General features: G+C 51.4%; 6 protein-coding genes across 6 annotated transcripts; 4 read left to right on the top strand and 2 right to left on the bottom strand.

Moving 5' to 3' along the window:
* The first annotated feature begins 531 nt into the window (after positions 1-531).
* C8Q69DRAFT_188302 (major facilitator superfamily domain-containing protein) lies at positions 532-2,599 on the top strand. The gene is made up of 6 exons (XM_028625949.1): positions 532-868; positions 925-969; positions 1,027-1,364; positions 1,424-1,483; positions 1,539-1,793; positions 1,846-2,599. The coding sequence occupies exons 1-6, from the start codon at positions 670-672 to the stop codon at positions 2,440-2,442; spliced, it is 1,494 nt and encodes a 497-aa protein (XP_028481041.1). The 5' UTR covers positions 532-669; the 3' UTR covers positions 2,443-2,599.
* A 395-nt stretch (positions 2,600-2,994) lies between these two features.
* C8Q69DRAFT_188278 (hypothetical protein) lies at positions 2,995-5,038 on the top strand. The gene has a single exon (XM_028625948.1). It carries the CDS (start codon positions 3,069-3,071, stop codon positions 4,770-4,772), a length of 1,704 nt encoding a protein of 567 aa, XP_028481040.1. The 5' UTR covers positions 2,995-3,068; the 3' UTR covers positions 4,773-5,038.
* A 91-nt stretch (positions 5,039-5,129) lies between these two features.
* C8Q69DRAFT_517918 (hypothetical protein) lies at positions 5,130-7,325 on the bottom strand (the record flags this gene model as incomplete). The annotated part of the gene is made up of 4 exons (XM_028633427.1): positions 6,932-7,325; positions 6,539-6,830; positions 5,345-6,480; positions 5,130-5,294 (listed from the first exon to the last, which is right to left on the bottom strand). The coding sequence occupies exons 1-4, from the start codon at positions 6,941-6,943 to the stop codon at positions 5,130-5,132; spliced, it is 1,605 nt and encodes a 534-aa protein (XP_028481039.1). The 5' UTR covers positions 6,944-7,325.
* Positions 7,326-7,761: 436 nt separating this feature from the next.
* C8Q69DRAFT_188204 (P-loop containing nucleoside triphosphate hydrolase protein) lies at positions 7,762-10,494 on the top strand. Its single transcript, XM_028625946.1, has 2 exons — positions 7,762-8,537; positions 8,597-10,494. Exons 1-2 carry the CDS (start codon positions 7,805-7,807, stop codon positions 10,117-10,119), a joined length of 2,256 nt encoding a protein of 751 aa, XP_028481038.1. The 5' UTR covers positions 7,762-7,804; the 3' UTR covers positions 10,120-10,494.
* Positions 10,298-12,804, bottom strand: C8Q69DRAFT_188238 (Cullin repeat-like-containing domain protein). The gene is made up of 3 exons (XM_028625947.1): positions 12,265-12,804; positions 10,921-12,190; positions 10,298-10,854 (listed from the first exon to the last, which is right to left on the bottom strand). The coding sequence occupies exons 1-3, from the start codon at positions 12,635-12,637 to the stop codon at positions 10,476-10,478; spliced, it is 2,022 nt and encodes a 673-aa protein (XP_028481037.1). The 5' UTR covers positions 12,638-12,804; the 3' UTR covers positions 10,298-10,475.
* Positions 12,805-12,982: 178 nt separating this feature from the next.
* Positions 12,983-13,647, top strand: C8Q69DRAFT_409755 (putative mitochondrial import receptor subunit; the record flags this gene model as incomplete). Its single annotated transcript, XM_028628259.1, has 3 exons — positions 12,983-13,040; positions 13,116-13,361; positions 13,442-13,647. 3 exons carry the CDS (start codon positions 12,983-12,985, stop codon positions 13,645-13,647), a joined length of 510 nt encoding a protein of 169 aa, XP_028481036.1.
* Between the last annotated feature and the right edge of the window lie 561 nt (positions 13,648-14,208).

Here is a 14,208-nt window from a genome sequence, read left to right as displayed (position 1 = left end):
GCGTGATCCCGAGGACCAGAGTCATCATCAGAACAGATTGTACAGTATTACATCGAATATGCTTGCACATAACAACTGAGAAGAGAGAATGTTATCAGTATGTTCCTGAAATTGATCCTCCTGTATTTCCCAGCCGGGAAATGCCAAGTTCTCATGGCCACTCGATACTTAAGACGTTAGCTTCACGATTCCACGAGTCGCACCAACGTCTGAATTGCCAACCTAAGCTCATCCCAACGTTCATTGGCCTGATAACTACACGCGATATTCGTCATTTCAGAGTCCACATTGCTCATCGCCTAGAGCCATGTATCCATTCCCAGACAGGCAGCTGTCGGGGAAAATCTGTCCACTTCTCCAGCTTCTGGCACGCGCTGTCGGCAGTTATTTGACGGCTTTAAACTTCTCCCCGTTTATTTACGACGCGATGCAAGATCCAGCCAGGCTTTTCTGGGCGCATAGGCTGCTGTCGCGTGGAGAGCTGGGATAATGGTGTGCTGGAGCAGCGCGGGGTTCCTGAAATAGCTGTCGATTCTTTCGTCATCTTTGATATAACCTGCATTGTCCTACAATTTCTGTCTTAAGTATGGTATTCTATCCTTTCTGCTAGAGCTTCTGACAGCTCGACAGTCCTCCATCGGGCCTTCACGGTGGACTATCTCAGAAAGAATGGCGGAACCAACTGAGAAGCGAGACCCTGGCGTTCAAACGGGAGAGGAGGACGAGAAAACGGTCTCACCAGTATCGAACAGCATCGCGGAGGCCAGTTTCGGTGTCAATGAGAAGGCGCTGCTGCGCAAGTTGGACCTAAGACTTCTTCCTCCGCTGACGCTGCTGTATCTGCTTTCATTTCTGGATCGCAGCAATGGTACATTGCTTCGCCTCTGTTTATCTGAGAAAATCACTAATGGGGAGTCAATCCAGTTGGCAATGCGCGTATCGAAGGCATGGCGACGGATCTCAAAATAAGTAGGTGCCTACGGTCGATTAATAGCTCACGGAAGGGAAACTGACAGTCAGATTTAGCGGGCGACCAATACCTCAACGGCCTGACACTATATTTCGTCGGATATGTCCTTTTCGAAGTGCCATGCAATATCGTCCTGAAGAAGACGACACCGCGACTCTGGTTACCGACACTGACATTGGTTTGGGGAATTATTTCGACTCTGCTGGGTGTGGTCCAGAACTACTCCGGATACCTCAGCTCCCGCTTCTTCCTGGGTGTCGCAGAGAGTGGCTTGTTCCCCGGCGTCGTGTTTTATCTGTCCATGTGGTATAAGCGGAATGAGCAACACTATCGCGTTGCTCTCTTCTTCTGTGCGGCCTCTTTGGCTGGAGCCTTTGGTGGAATTCTAGCATGGGTGGGCGATTCAGCATCTACTTCATTCATCATGTATGATTTGTGCTGACTGCGTTATAGGGCATTTCGCATATGCGAGGTGTGGGCGGATACAACGGCTGGAGATGGATCTTCATACTGGTAAGTCGAAGCTAGCAAGTTGTCAAGCAGAAATGGGGGCTAAATTTCTTTACAGGAAGGTCTGTTGACAGTAGTCGTCTCTGCGACTGCATACTTTTGGATCTACAATTATCCAGCAACGGCGGAGTTCCTGAGCAAGGAGGAGAGGGAGTTTATTCAATTTCGTCTGAAAAACGACAATGATGCTATTCGGACCGAACCTTTCTCATGGTCCGCCGTGGTGAAAGCTTTCAAAGACCCCAAAGTTTGGCTATATGGCCTGGCATTCCACACAATGTCTCTTCCACTGTACACGCTGTCTCTGTTCCTGGTAGGTCCTATTCCTGTTAAGCACTTGGTTTATCTTTTCTAACCGTAACTAGCCTACGATCATCACCGAGCTCGGTTACTCTGCCGCAGAGGCTCAGCTACTTTCAGTGCCACCGTATGCTGTTGCTTTCGTCCTCACGATTGCGGTGGCCATATTATCGGAGCGCATACGGCGACGTGCCCCTTTTATCATTGGTTCCTCTGTCCTCGCGATCATCGGCTACATCATCCTTCTGGCCCAGGATCGTGCCGGCGTATCTTACCTGGGCACCATCTTCGCGGCGGCTGGGATCTACCCTGCCACAGCCATTGTTCTGTCGTGGCCCGCGAACAATGTATCCGGTCAGACCAAACGAGCAATCGCCAATGCAATGCAGATTTCCATTGGCAACTGTGGAGCTGTGCTCGGTACTCAATTGTACCGCACGGAAACCAGCCCGCGATTCTTCCTGGGTCACGGCTTCGCTCTCGGTTATCTAGTTGCCAACACAGCCGTCGTCAGTATCTTGTGGTTGGTTCTGCACAAGGAGAATCAGAAAAAGGAAGCCGAGCGCGAGAGACGTGGTTTGGGCGTTTTACTGGGAGACATTGGAGATGCCGAGGGAGAGTTCCAGGGTGACGAGGATCCCAGATGGGTCTTTCAGACATAAGATCCCAGTTATGGATTATCATCTTATTTAAGTAGTGTCATGAAACTAAAGATTTCATATATATCAGTGGATATAAGCGGATATAACCGGCTCTCTATAGCCGATATAATTTTTTCTGCTTATAGATATTTATATTACAGCTTCAGTAACTGTTCTTCCGCACGTTTATGTCATCTTTGCATAGAAGCTGACTTCAATTATGCTGTCGAGGCTAGTAACGCTAACTAAATCCCAAGATTGACTAACTTGTTTTTGTCTACGTCTTCCCAAAATAGCTCCCTCAAGTGGAGCCTTGTGGTTTTCGATAAGAGGGTCATGAGGACAAATCCGAGCAAACGCCTGATGGAATCGTTGTTTGTAGAGGATTGTAGATGTTATAGATTTTTTCCCCCAAGTGACTCCTTTGATTTATGGAAATCAGGGAGTTGAAGAAGACAATCGCCAGGGCTTCAAGCTAAAATAATCCTACATCGCTAAGTACTTAGGTATTATGCCAAGCCATTGCTTAGCGAGAGCGGGCGAGGCCCGAAATCCAACCTACATAATGGATGGCGCAGAGCACTGCCTCTTGTAATCACTTTCTATGAGCATTAGATATTCCGCTGCTGGAAATTTCGCGATTACCCATGGAATCAGCTGATCCAGTTTCTGGTCGACCCAGAAAAGGCCGTGTTGGCAGCTCCAAATCCAAATTGGGCTGTCTTACCTGCAAGATCAGGCGCGTCAAGTGCGATGAACGTCAACCAACCTGTCACCGGTGCAGTTCCACCGGCCGAAAATGCGAATACAAGGGAGTCCGCCCAGGCGATCTCTATTCACGCGGCCAGGGCATGTTGAGATGGGAAGAAAGAGCGTCAATTGTCGGCCTGTCCGAGACCCTACTCTCTGCTGCTTCCACAGCCACCAGTAAAGAGCGTCGAGCTTTTCACTTCTTCTTCCACCAGATTTCACCTCGTCTGGCTGTCGCTCTAGATGCGGATCTCTGGCGTGGTGCTGTGCTCCGACTTAGTCGCTCCCAGCCTGCTATGTGGGATGCAGTGATTGCTATCAGTTGCTTATATGAACATCCGCCATTTTCACACGCTCCCCCCGTGGCCCCTGCCCTCAAACCTCCAGTAACTGACTCAAACCATCGCTTAGCTTTAAGTTGGTACTCCAGGGCGTTATCAAACGTGCGGAGTCAACTACAGAAGCGCGGTGATATGGATCCTGCCGTTGCTCTACTCAGCTGCGTGTTATTTATATGCATCGAATTTTTACAGGAAAACATTATTGAAGCTCTCCAGTTATATCAGCAAGGGTTACAACTGATATCCACCTTCAGTCCAGTGATGATTTCTGCTTTGTGGGAGACCAAGACTCTTTTTACGGATGTTATTGTCCCCCTGTTTTACCGCCTGGGAACACTTTCTATTTTCTACGGGCATGACCTGCCAGCAGATTGGCCGATTGTTTGGCCACATAGAACTATCATATACTTCCAGTCCCTACCGGATGCCAGGGCTGCTTTATACTCTTTAGTATCGGACGTCGTTGTGTTTATTCGTACCTGTACTGAGTCCGTGCATCGGAGCCCATCTGATATCAACGTGTTGGAAAGCCTTCAAGCGCAACAAGCTGACTTGCGGCTCAGACTATCCGCGTGGCATCAGACGATGGTCAGACTGAAAGTCGACTCCTGGGATAAATGGGACGATGCTCACCGTGGTACATGTTCACTCCTTCAAATGGCCTATGCAACCTGTCTTATTGTGGTGGAAACATGCTTTGACCAGGATGAAATGGTGTACGACCGCTACAAGCATCTATTTCAGGAAATAATCGAATATGCACCATCGGCCATCGCAGCGACTACTGGACAGGATAAAACACCAGCCCCTTTCACTTTCGAATTAGGGGCTGGCTATCCGCTCTTTTTTACGGCCCAAAAATGTCGAGATCCCATCCTTCGGCGACGAGCCCTAGCTCTACTCTTGCAGGCACCTCGTGTGGAGGGTCTCCATAGGGTCGTTCCGTCTGTGTTCCTTGCGGCGAACCTCATCGCTATGGAAGAAGGTATCGATACTGGGGAAGATGGAAGATTTGCATCGCTTTTTGAAGTTAATTGCCTTCCTGGTCGGGAAAAGAGAATCAGCGATCATATAGTCTTCTATCCTAAGCAGGATAGATCGTCTGGGCTCCACATGAAGTTCAAGAGACAGATACAGGACTCCCACGGAACCTGGCATCTGGTTGAGGAGATCGTGAGGTTCAACGCTCCCGATGAAAACAGCATTTCCTCTTTATTCTTGACGGTTACGGAATTCAGTGCGTCTATCACGAAACAGTAGGACAGAATGAATCATGCAGACAAATCTCCAGAACGACTAGTTCGAGTTTGCGTTCAACATATCACTATTGCTTGTTTCGACGTTCGGTAAGTCCAAGCTAGTGATACTGATAATAAGAAGATATTTCGAGGCCACAGCCCACGCCTAAAGCTGAACTGGTCAGGAAGAGTCTGCCATCGCTCCAATTCCACTGGAGCTGTTTCGGATATCTTTACCTGAAGACGTTATGTTGCTGAGGATGCAAGCGTCTTGAAATTCAAAAATCTCATCACTACTTCGTGATGTTCAATACATACAGATAGATCTATCGCCTATGGTCATATTTCTCTAGTCTAATACCAAAACTTCAGGTCGTAATCAAGCCTTCTCTGGCCAATACTTCTTCAGGATGTCCTTCTTGTTGACCTTACCCATTGCGTTGCGTTCGATATTGTCGACAAGCTTGAGGACAGTAGGAATCTTGTATGGCGCCATCTCCTTCTTCAGCTCGGCTCGCAGCGGTTCCAGTTCAAGAGGTGGAGTCTGCTAAAAGGTTAGGAGATACCCAAATCCACGGGATGAAAAGCTCTTACCCCTGGCTTCTGCTTTACGACAGCGGCCACGCGCTGGCCCCATTCCTCATCTGGAAGCCCGACAACGGCAACTTCGAGAATCGAGTCCAAACTGAGCATTTCACGTTCAACTTCCAAGGCGGAGATCTTATACCCTCCGGATTTAATAATATCCACGGACGCACGGCCCTGGATGAAGTATGCTCCGCGTTCATCTCTTCGTGCGACGTCACCTGTCTTGAACCATCCATCAGAGCTGAACTCCTTGGACGTAGCTTCGGGCCGTCGCCAGTATTCGAGAAAGACATTATCCCCCTTGACCTCAATCATGCCGTCCTTGTCGGTACCCTCGATTACTTCGCCCGTTTCCTTGTCTGTCAACCTGATCTGGACGCCCGGAAGAGGCCAGCCAACACTGCCATCGATTCTCGAGTCGATTTCTAGCCCGCAGCTGATGGCCATTCCGATCTCAGTCATACCGTAACGCTCCAGAAGTACCTGGCCTGTAATCTCGGCGAACCTGGCCTTCGTCGGGGTGGGCAGGGCTGCAGAGCCGCTGACGAGCAGGCGCAAGGCTTTGGCGCCTTCACGAGCGGTGGATTCTGCTTCTGTACCCCTGATATGGGTGTCAAAATGTTCGATCAGTCTAGAATAAATAGTAGGGACTCCGAAGAACATCGTCGATCCTTTCTCCTGCCAGCGCTTCCAGATCGTTGCGGCATCAAACTTAGGGTACATCTCAACTGTTGCGCCGCTGAGAAAACTGGCCACGAGGCCGTTAACGATGCCATGGACGTGGTGAAGCGGAAGCACATGGATTAGTTGGTCTTCAGAAGTGTATTTCCACGCCTTAACGAGGGAATCTGCCTGGAAGGTGACGTTCTTGTGCGTGGTGATACAACCTTTCGGTCTCGATGTCGTGCCAGACGTGTAGATCATCAACGCTCTTCTGGATAATGGCAGCGAAGGCTTCAATGATGGCAACGAGACGGTGGTAGCATTCGCTGCCGAGAAAGGAGTCAGGGTTATGAATGCGATATTCTTTACCTCTTCTTGGAGGGCCGCTGCGGCCTTTTCAAAGGAAGGATGGGTGATAATCAACGACGGATCCGAATCTCCTATGGTATATAGCCATTCCTTGACCGGGTGCGAGGTGCCTGTCTCCTCGTCAGATCAATTTCAAGTGGAGATCTATTCCCACCGGGATATCCATACACAATGGCACGCTGATGCCCCCTGCGGCCCATACTGCCCATTGGGTGACGACGTAATCATAGCCATTGGGAACGAGGAAAGCAATCCTGCGCTCTTCCAAATCGCCAGAAGACTGGAGGTCCAATTTTTCCAAGATGAGCTTCTTCAATCCCGCTGTGTCTGCCAGTAGCTGGCGGTACGTGAAGCTTTCACCCTTGGCCTTGTCGATAATCGCGATCTTGTCGGGACTCTCCTTTGCCAGCTTTTCTGCCGCAGCAAATAGAGGCAGAGACGGGATCGAGGATAAATCTTCCTTTTGCGTCGCAGAGTCCAGGTCAGCAATGGAATAATAGAGACGAGCGCAACGAATCCCAGAGCGGGGTACCAGTTAAGCCGGCGAGGCGCGGAACCTACCACAGTGGCCATGCTGAGTTGTCAATGCTTGTGTTCGACTGCAAAATCTACAGGAAATAATTAAATTAAGATGACTGCTTCTACAGCTCGTAGCTTATGTTGCCAACTCCAAAGAGAGAAATCCGACGCGCGGAGATATCGCGGCGCAGGCTCGTGGAGGCTCGGTAGAACGGCGATCATCGCATCATCTCTTAACCGATGCTACCTTCTCTGCAACGAGGAGTACGCAGGCCTCCAGGCATATCAGCAGCGCGTATTAATCCCTGGCTAGTCATTTGGACCTGGAGGCGCTCGCTTGTGGCTTGGATAATGCGTTAACTTGAGCCATTCCAAATTCCATACTTAAGCCCCGCGCTTACCCCGCGTTGATGAGAAGATAGTTAGCCAGCGGACGGTCATTCCCACGGATCCATAGTGTTAGGCCGTAGAATGAGAAGATTAATCCAACAGGGAAGAAAATTCTGGACAATGAGTGATCTTCCCCTGCCAGGGGATGTCAGAGTGTAACTTCACGTCGACTAGATAACTATTGTGTCCATGTGTATAGCATTCATATATATATATATATACCTACCCGTTGTATGCGATGAAAGAACGTAACATGAGGGCAATATTTTTATCTCCCCAAGGATTGCTCCTTTTTGACCCAACATATTATATACTAACGATATAATAATATATAGTATATATAGTAGTATATATAGTATACAGTTACTATCGAAAAGGAATAACAAGTAGACCATGTCATGTGACCGATATCGGCCGTATCAGCCATCCGGAGCTTAGCGTTCGGCGTTAAGTCCGAGGATCAAATATGAGGATTATCAGATCATCATTATCGATCTTCCAGCGTTTGCGCATTTCAACCCAGACATGCTGCTGCGTCCACGTCTTCTGACTGGGCCTCTGAGGGCTCCGGTCCTCTACCGGACCCTGCGGCGTGTCTCCTCTGCGCCTCCATTGATTCGCATCCAGGACGGTACCTTCTACGAGAGATATCCTAGTCCCGACCCGAAGGCCGAGAAAGAGAATCCGCCTCTCTATCCCAACCTCAACTTCATTCTCCCATCCGGCTCCTCAGCTGCTGAAGGAGTTCAAGATGGCCAGTCGTTGCAGCACTGGGCCATCATTGGCTCCACAGAGAGAACGAAGCTGTTGGAAATCTTGCGGGGCCAGCTGATTTGTCTTCCACCCAGTGCGCGTACCTATCCCTACCTCTTGACAGACGAGATCGCCGCCAAAGATCACCGGTTGCGATATCCAGGACGCGCTATTCAATATGTTGGTTTCAGTGGAGAGGGGTCACAAGCAACAGGTGGTGTCCGCGGAGCGTACCTGAGCGCACGCTACGAGAGTCTACGAGAAGAGACCGACTGGACGCTGCGGCAGTATCTGCAGGGACAGACCTCGCTGAACCCGCTCGAGGGTGAAGAAAATGGCACCGTTAAGGATCTGGCTTTCCTCGAACAGGTTATCGCCAATCTAAAGCTGGAACCATTGCTCGATATGCCGGTAGCCAACCTCAGCAACGGCCAGACGAGACGTGCGCGAATCGCAAAAGCGCTGCTGAGCAAGCCCGAGTTGCTCCTGCTGGATGATCCATTCAGTAAGTGCCAGGCTTACCACTGCCTCGGATTCATTCTACAGCGTACTGACAACTCGCAGTGGGACTCGATCCGGCTACGGTCCAGAGCATCTCGATCCTCCTGCATGGCCTGGCGGAGAAGTGTTCGCCACGCCTCATACTCTCCCTGCGACCGCAGGATCATCTACCAGACTGGATTACGCACATGATGGTCTTGGGTAATTCCCACCGCGTTCTACTGCAGGGAGACCGATCGCAAGTCCATGAGACTTTCCAGGTCTGGAAGGGTCTCACCGACGAGTCAACCCCACGTAAAGAGCTCGAAGAGCTCAAGAAAAATCCATCATACATCGAGGCTAAACGCGCCATGGATGAAGGTATCTTGGATCGTCAACTCCTCAGAGATCTGAAATTGGTGGATACCAAGCAGCGGCTGCTGGAGATTACTGCCCCGAGAGGAGGGGAGCCTGTCATTGAAATGGACGGTGTCCGCGTTCAGTATGGCGACAAGGTCGTCCTGGGTAACTGGAAGCAAAAAGTCAACGACAAGCTCCAGGATGGGCTCCATTGGAGAGTCCGCCGCGGCCAGCGCTGGGCCATCATTGGGGCCAATGGATCCGGGAAGACGACACTGCTGTCGCTAATAACATCTGATCATCCCCAGGCCTACGCTTTGCCTATCAAACTATTCGGACGATCTCGACTGCCGGAGGCAGGAAAGCCCGGAATTTCCATCTTCGAGCTGCAGTCACGGATCGGACATTCGTCGCCCGAGATCCATGCCTTCTTCCCTCGCAATCTCACCGTCCGTCAGGCTGTCGAATCTGCCTTTGCCGATACCTTCTTGTCGAAGCCCCGGCTGGATCACGAAAAGGATCTCGACGTCAATGCCGCGCTCAGATTCTTCAAGGCTGACCTAGACCCCGACGCCACGACAGGAGTAGATGCCTCTTCCAGCAAGGTGAGGGGAGCACAGATGGAAATGTTCCCCAGGCTCTCCAACTACAGGCCCCTGAAGCACGACTATACCCTTCCTGACTACGATGTCGATTACGCCGATTCACTCCGATTCTCTTCCCTGAACGTTGCTCAGCAACGTCTTGTTCTCTTCATCCGCGCCATCGTGCATAAACCTGATCTCGTTATTCTCGACGAAGCCTTCTCCGGCATGCCCGCTTCTCTGCGCGACAAATGCCTCCATTTCCTAGAGTCCGGCGAACTGAAGCGTAATCATGTCAGCACGGCCACGCGTCGCACCTCTACAGCAGATACCTGGCTCAACGAGGCGACCGTTGAAGTCTCCAAGGCCCGCCACAAGGGTCTCTCCGACCAGCAGGCCCTCCTCGTCATTAGCCACATCCGGGAGGAGATCCCAGATTCTGTCCGGCATTGGATGCGTCTGCCCTCTGACCTCGGTGTTGGTGAACCCCTCGATTTCAAGATGGGTGTTCTCGGCTACGATAGCACCCTTGGCGGCGAGGCCTGGGATGCCGTCTGGTCCCCTACCGGCACCGAGAAATCTCGACGAACTTGGCGTCGGAGAGATAATGACGTAGAGCCAGAGGAGAGGGATGAGGATATATACGAGTATTTCACTCTGTAATTTTACTCTGATCGTTTGAGGATGATATCCGAGCGATTGGTCTCTGTACTGTACTTACATATATAGATGCCTAGATGTGATGAAAAAGCATGAAAAGTTTCAAGTGACACTGTACGACATCGGATTTTGGTGCCGTGAAATATATATATACATAATACGCCATTATAAAGATATCTGCTTAATAGTGTTATGAGAGGAGCAGTAGCCTAAAAAGTTCTTGGACAATTGCATTCTTGCTGAAATATAATTGATGATGAGATGAAATAAAAAAGCTGTAGCCTGTATCGACAAGGGACATCCAGCAGGCGTCCGCATAGGGGGGGTATCGTATCGTTAATTCGAGTCCAAAGAGGTCTTCACTCCGCTCCCTGCGCAGCTGCCAACATCTCTGCTGACGACCCGCTCTGCTTCCGACTAGGACTCTGATCGTTTTCAAGACCCTTGCCGACAAAGTCCTGAAAATCAACCCCAACCTCCGTCAGCATCGCTGCGTGCTCGTGCACAATCTCCATGCACTTGTTCCATACGCCTGTACCGCGCAACACCGAGCTCAGTTGCCGCGCCAGAAGAGCATTGAAGCTGTCTAGGTGCTCCTTCGCCCATTTGATGGAGGCTGATGTCATGAGAGCGGGGAAGCAGGCTTGATAGATGCTCAGAGTATTGCGGATCAGAGTGAAATAGACGAAAGAAATCTGGAAGATATAGAGCCGCAGATCACCCTCGAAGATGCATTGCCTAAGTACAAGTAATTAGGATCGTTGAACGGACGGGCACAATTTAAAACAGAAAATGAAAACGAACCTGACTCTCTTGGTGATGATTTCTGATCTCGCTCGAAGATACGCCTCCCTCGCACGGTCTTCCAATCCCAGACGAGTCAGCCAGCTGACGTTCGTCTTAGTCGCGTTCAGAAACGAGTGCTTGTTCACCAGCGCGCGTGAAATAATACCGGCCAGCTTCGTGACTCGCTCGTCGAGTTTCGTGTTGATCGCATCCTGCGCGACCGTGTTTCCTTTCAGACCACGGGCCAGTTTCCGCAGACGTTCAATGCTGGATACAGCCTCCTCAAAGTGCTGCAGAGCAATGGCAATGTCGAGGTCGTCGATCTGCCCTTCCACCCAGCGGAGATTCTGCTGCTTTCCGTCCACGTCGATTCGGACTTCCGGTGTGTCTCGAATGTTCTCGCCGCCGTCAAAAAAAAGCTCCGATCTCCTCGAGCCTCCGGTCAGATAGGCCAGGGCGTCGCTGGCCTTTCCAGCAGTCTCCGTCTCGGATCGAAGGGTTGTGCGGAGATCCTCTACTGTCTTGCGGAAGGTCGCCAAAAGCTCATTTTTAGCGGAAGAATTGCGGTGGTCTTGTCGATAGGTAAAAGACTTCGACCCCACCCTGATGTTGATCGCATTGGTGACTCCACGCCCTTCAGCCTCCCCACGACTTGAGCCAGACCCCAGATTGGCACCTAGGTCTATCATGTCAATATCTTGCAGCGGCCAGCATTCTTCCGCCACCAGCTTCGTTGGCACCGGTCCCCGATTGTTCGGGTTACTCTGGTCGACACGCTTCCGCTTTTTGGCCGCGACGAGGAGATGGTCGTTAAGCAGCACGATATGAACAGGCCGTCGTGGTTTCCAAGTTGCAGAATCCAGTTCCACCCAGTGGCCCGTCTCGAGGACGATGTGACGACCTGGAACGGCTGGCAAGAATTTCTGTGACCCTTCGACAGTCTTCCAGAGGGCCTGCAGCTGCACGCTCCACATGCTTTCAAGGTTGGCAACGGAACTGCGATTCGCCTTGCGAGATGGACGGTCCTCGAATGAGGCAGACAGCGGGCTGAGGCCATTTGCAGAGCTCGTCTGGCCCAGAGCTGTCGTGAGTTCCGCCATCAGAGAGCGCAGGGTCCGCATCTCACCCTTGAGCTTCTCTGCTTCCTTACTGATCTTGATGAACTGGGTGCGATTCTGGTAGACGTTCTGTTGTAGGTCGGTTGAGGTTCTGTTTTTCACTTTCCGCAGGCGATCCTGGTACTCTTGGATGTCCTCTTCTGATGCGTCAGCCAGCAAGCTGGCGACATCTACATCATCCAGTCAGTAATCAGTAACCGGCAAGGGGATTTCAATCATCAAAAGTCCATGTTGCCGCACTTACATTTATCCACGGGGAGACTGGGATCTCTCAGCGCACTGAGATCGACTCGTAGGCCTGGGGATGAGCCGGAAGCAGCTCCTCCATTGCCTGCTGGAGAGGCATCACGACCTCCAAAAGCTCCGGGGAGTGCAGGCACACTTGGCACCGGCGGCGCATTGGCGTCCAGATCTGGGACCTGGTTGAACCGGGTTGAATATCTCCGTTTGACGAGATCAGCGGTCGCGCCATTCTGCTGAGGCTTCTCGCGGGGACCGGAAGGCAGACCGGCACCGGAGGCTTTGCTGTTGGCGGGCAGAGGAGCTGAGATGGGCTTTGGAGCACTGATCTGGGGCCGTCGGGACTTGCTGCGCAGGGTCAACCCACGGCCTTCCATGGCTGCTGGGAGGGAGAGAGAGAGAGGATGGATGTGCAGTTATGGATCGATGCAAAGCCTCAAGATCAAGATCCAGATCAAGATAACACGGAGTCTTTGATGCTCTTGATGTGACGCGATGAGGCCGCGACGGAAGAACGATGATCCATCTCTCAAAATTATCGCCGACGAGCCGAAGCTGGCAGGGAAAAGGAAGGGCCAGAGAGAATCAGCTTCACCAAACAACGCTTCCCTCTCGCTCCATCAACAGGCAATTATTGTCCCCCTCATTGCCTGTCTTTCTTTCTTTCTTCTCTCTGTCTTCAGTATCTTCTTCTTTTTTTCCTTCTTCTTCTACACATCACCATGAAGACATCGACTCTGGTGGCCGCATCCGCCGGCACGGTCCTGACGGGCCTTCTTGGTATGGCCGCCTCTACAACATCGCCAGCACGGCGTCACGGACGTTAATTCGCATTGGTGCTGACATTGTCCACAGCCTACGCCATCTACTTCGACCACAAGAGGCAGTCGGATCCCGAGTTTCGGCGCGCCCTGAAGAAGGACAACCGACGACTTGCTCGGGCGGTCAAGGAGGAAGTTGAGGCTCAAGGCGCTCAGCAGCGAGAGACCATCAAGGCTGTTGTCGAGCAGGCCAAGGATGAGGGTTTCCCCACCGATCTGGAGGAGAAGGAGGCCTACTTCATGAGCCAGGTCGCCAAGGGAGAGTCTCTGTGCGCTGAAGGTACGCCTTTTTTTTCTTTTCTCTTTTTTCCGCGTTTGACGGCCGAGGAAGAAAGGACCGACGCTGACGTAAAGCTTCAGGCTCCGACAACATCGAGGCAGCCCTGGCCTTCTACAAGGCCCTCAAGGTCTACCCGCAGCCCAAGGACCTGATCTCGATATACGACAAGACCGTCCCCAAGGAAGTCCTGGAGATCTTGGCAGAGATGGTCGCCCTGGACAGTGGCCTGAAGCTGGGCTCCTTCACGGGCGAAGGCCCCAGCGTGGATGGACACGGCGTCGAATAAATGGACTGACCCCGATGAATTGATGACGGCCGACGGTCTGGGGTTGTCTGGGGAAAAACAACCCCGAATCGCCTGTTATCTTCTGTGTTGATGAATCGTGACGACGACCAATATGCAGTGGACTGGTCATCGTCCACGGCTCCATCCTCTCTTCATTTCCCCCCCTAATCCGACACAAACTCCCCATCTTCCCCTCCATCTCCACTACTTCTCTCTTCCCCGTGTATACGTCTTGTATATTTGCATCGCCACCCAGTGCCAAGCGCGTGGGCGTCTTGGTCCTTGTTGGCGCCATGGCGGTTCGGCAGTGTCGGTGCTGGTCTGTTTCATTCAGGTTTCCTGCCAAGGAGCGGTATGTGCTGTACTTTTAACGAACCACCCCCATGTGGACAATTGATTGATTGATTGATTGATTCATTGATTGATTTTTCTCCTTTCTCGATTTGTTTCGGATGCTCCTGGTGCACGGTCCCTTAGACGTCATGGCATGAAATCCATCCAGCCTGCAGAGATTAATAATATATCTAATGGACTCCGTAGTGTGCTCTAGTTACATTATTA

Source organism: Paecilomyces variotii (genome assembly GCF_004022145.1).
Source record: "Paecilomyces variotii strain CBS 101075 chromosome Unknown C8Q69scaffold_21, whole genome shotgun sequence".
Taxonomy (NCBI): Eukaryota; Fungi; Ascomycota; class Eurotiomycetes; order Eurotiales; family Thermoascaceae; genus Paecilomyces; species Paecilomyces variotii.
Note: the sequence above shows the minus strand (reverse complement) of the source record. Positions and strands in the feature narration are given on the sequence as shown.

Excerpts from the sequence above, each read along its gene's own strand:
- C8Q69DRAFT_188302 (XM_028625949.1), top strand. The coding sequence starts at position 670 with ATGGCGGAACCAACTGAGAAGCGAGACCCTGGCGTTCAAACGGGAGAG. Across the intron at positions 1,365-1,423 it reads TTGGTGGAATTCTAGCATGG|GGCATTTCGCATATGCGAGG; the intron begins GTGGGCGATTCA and ends ACTGCGTTATAG. Across the intron at positions 1,794-1,845 it reads ACACGCTGTCTCTGTTCCTG|CCTACGATCATCACCGAGCT; the intron begins GTAGGTCCTATT and ends AACCGTAACTAG.
- C8Q69DRAFT_188278 (XM_028625948.1), top strand. The coding sequence starts at position 3,069 with ATGGAATCAGCTGATCCAGTTTCTGGTCGACCCAGAAAAGGCCGTGTT.
- C8Q69DRAFT_188204 (XM_028625946.1), top strand. The coding sequence starts at position 7,805 with ATGCTGCTGCGTCCACGTCTTCTGACTGGGCCTCTGAGGGCTCCGGTC. Across the intron at positions 8,538-8,596 it reads CCTGCTGGATGATCCATTCA|TGGGACTCGATCCGGCTACG; the intron begins GTAAGTGCCAGG and ends GACAACTCGCAG.
- C8Q69DRAFT_188238 (XM_028625947.1), bottom strand. The coding sequence starts at position 12,637 with ATGGAAGGCCGTGGGTTGACCCTGCGCAGCAAGTCCCGACGGCCCCAG. Across the intron at positions 12,191-12,264 it reads CAGTCTCCCCGTGGATAAAT|ATGTCGCCAGCTTGCTGGCT; the intron begins GTAAGTGCGGCA and ends TGGATGATGTAG. Across the intron at positions 10,855-10,920 it reads ATCATCACCAAGAGAGTCAG|GCAATGCATCTTCGAGGGTG; the intron begins GTTCGTTTTCAT and ends ACTTGTACTTAG.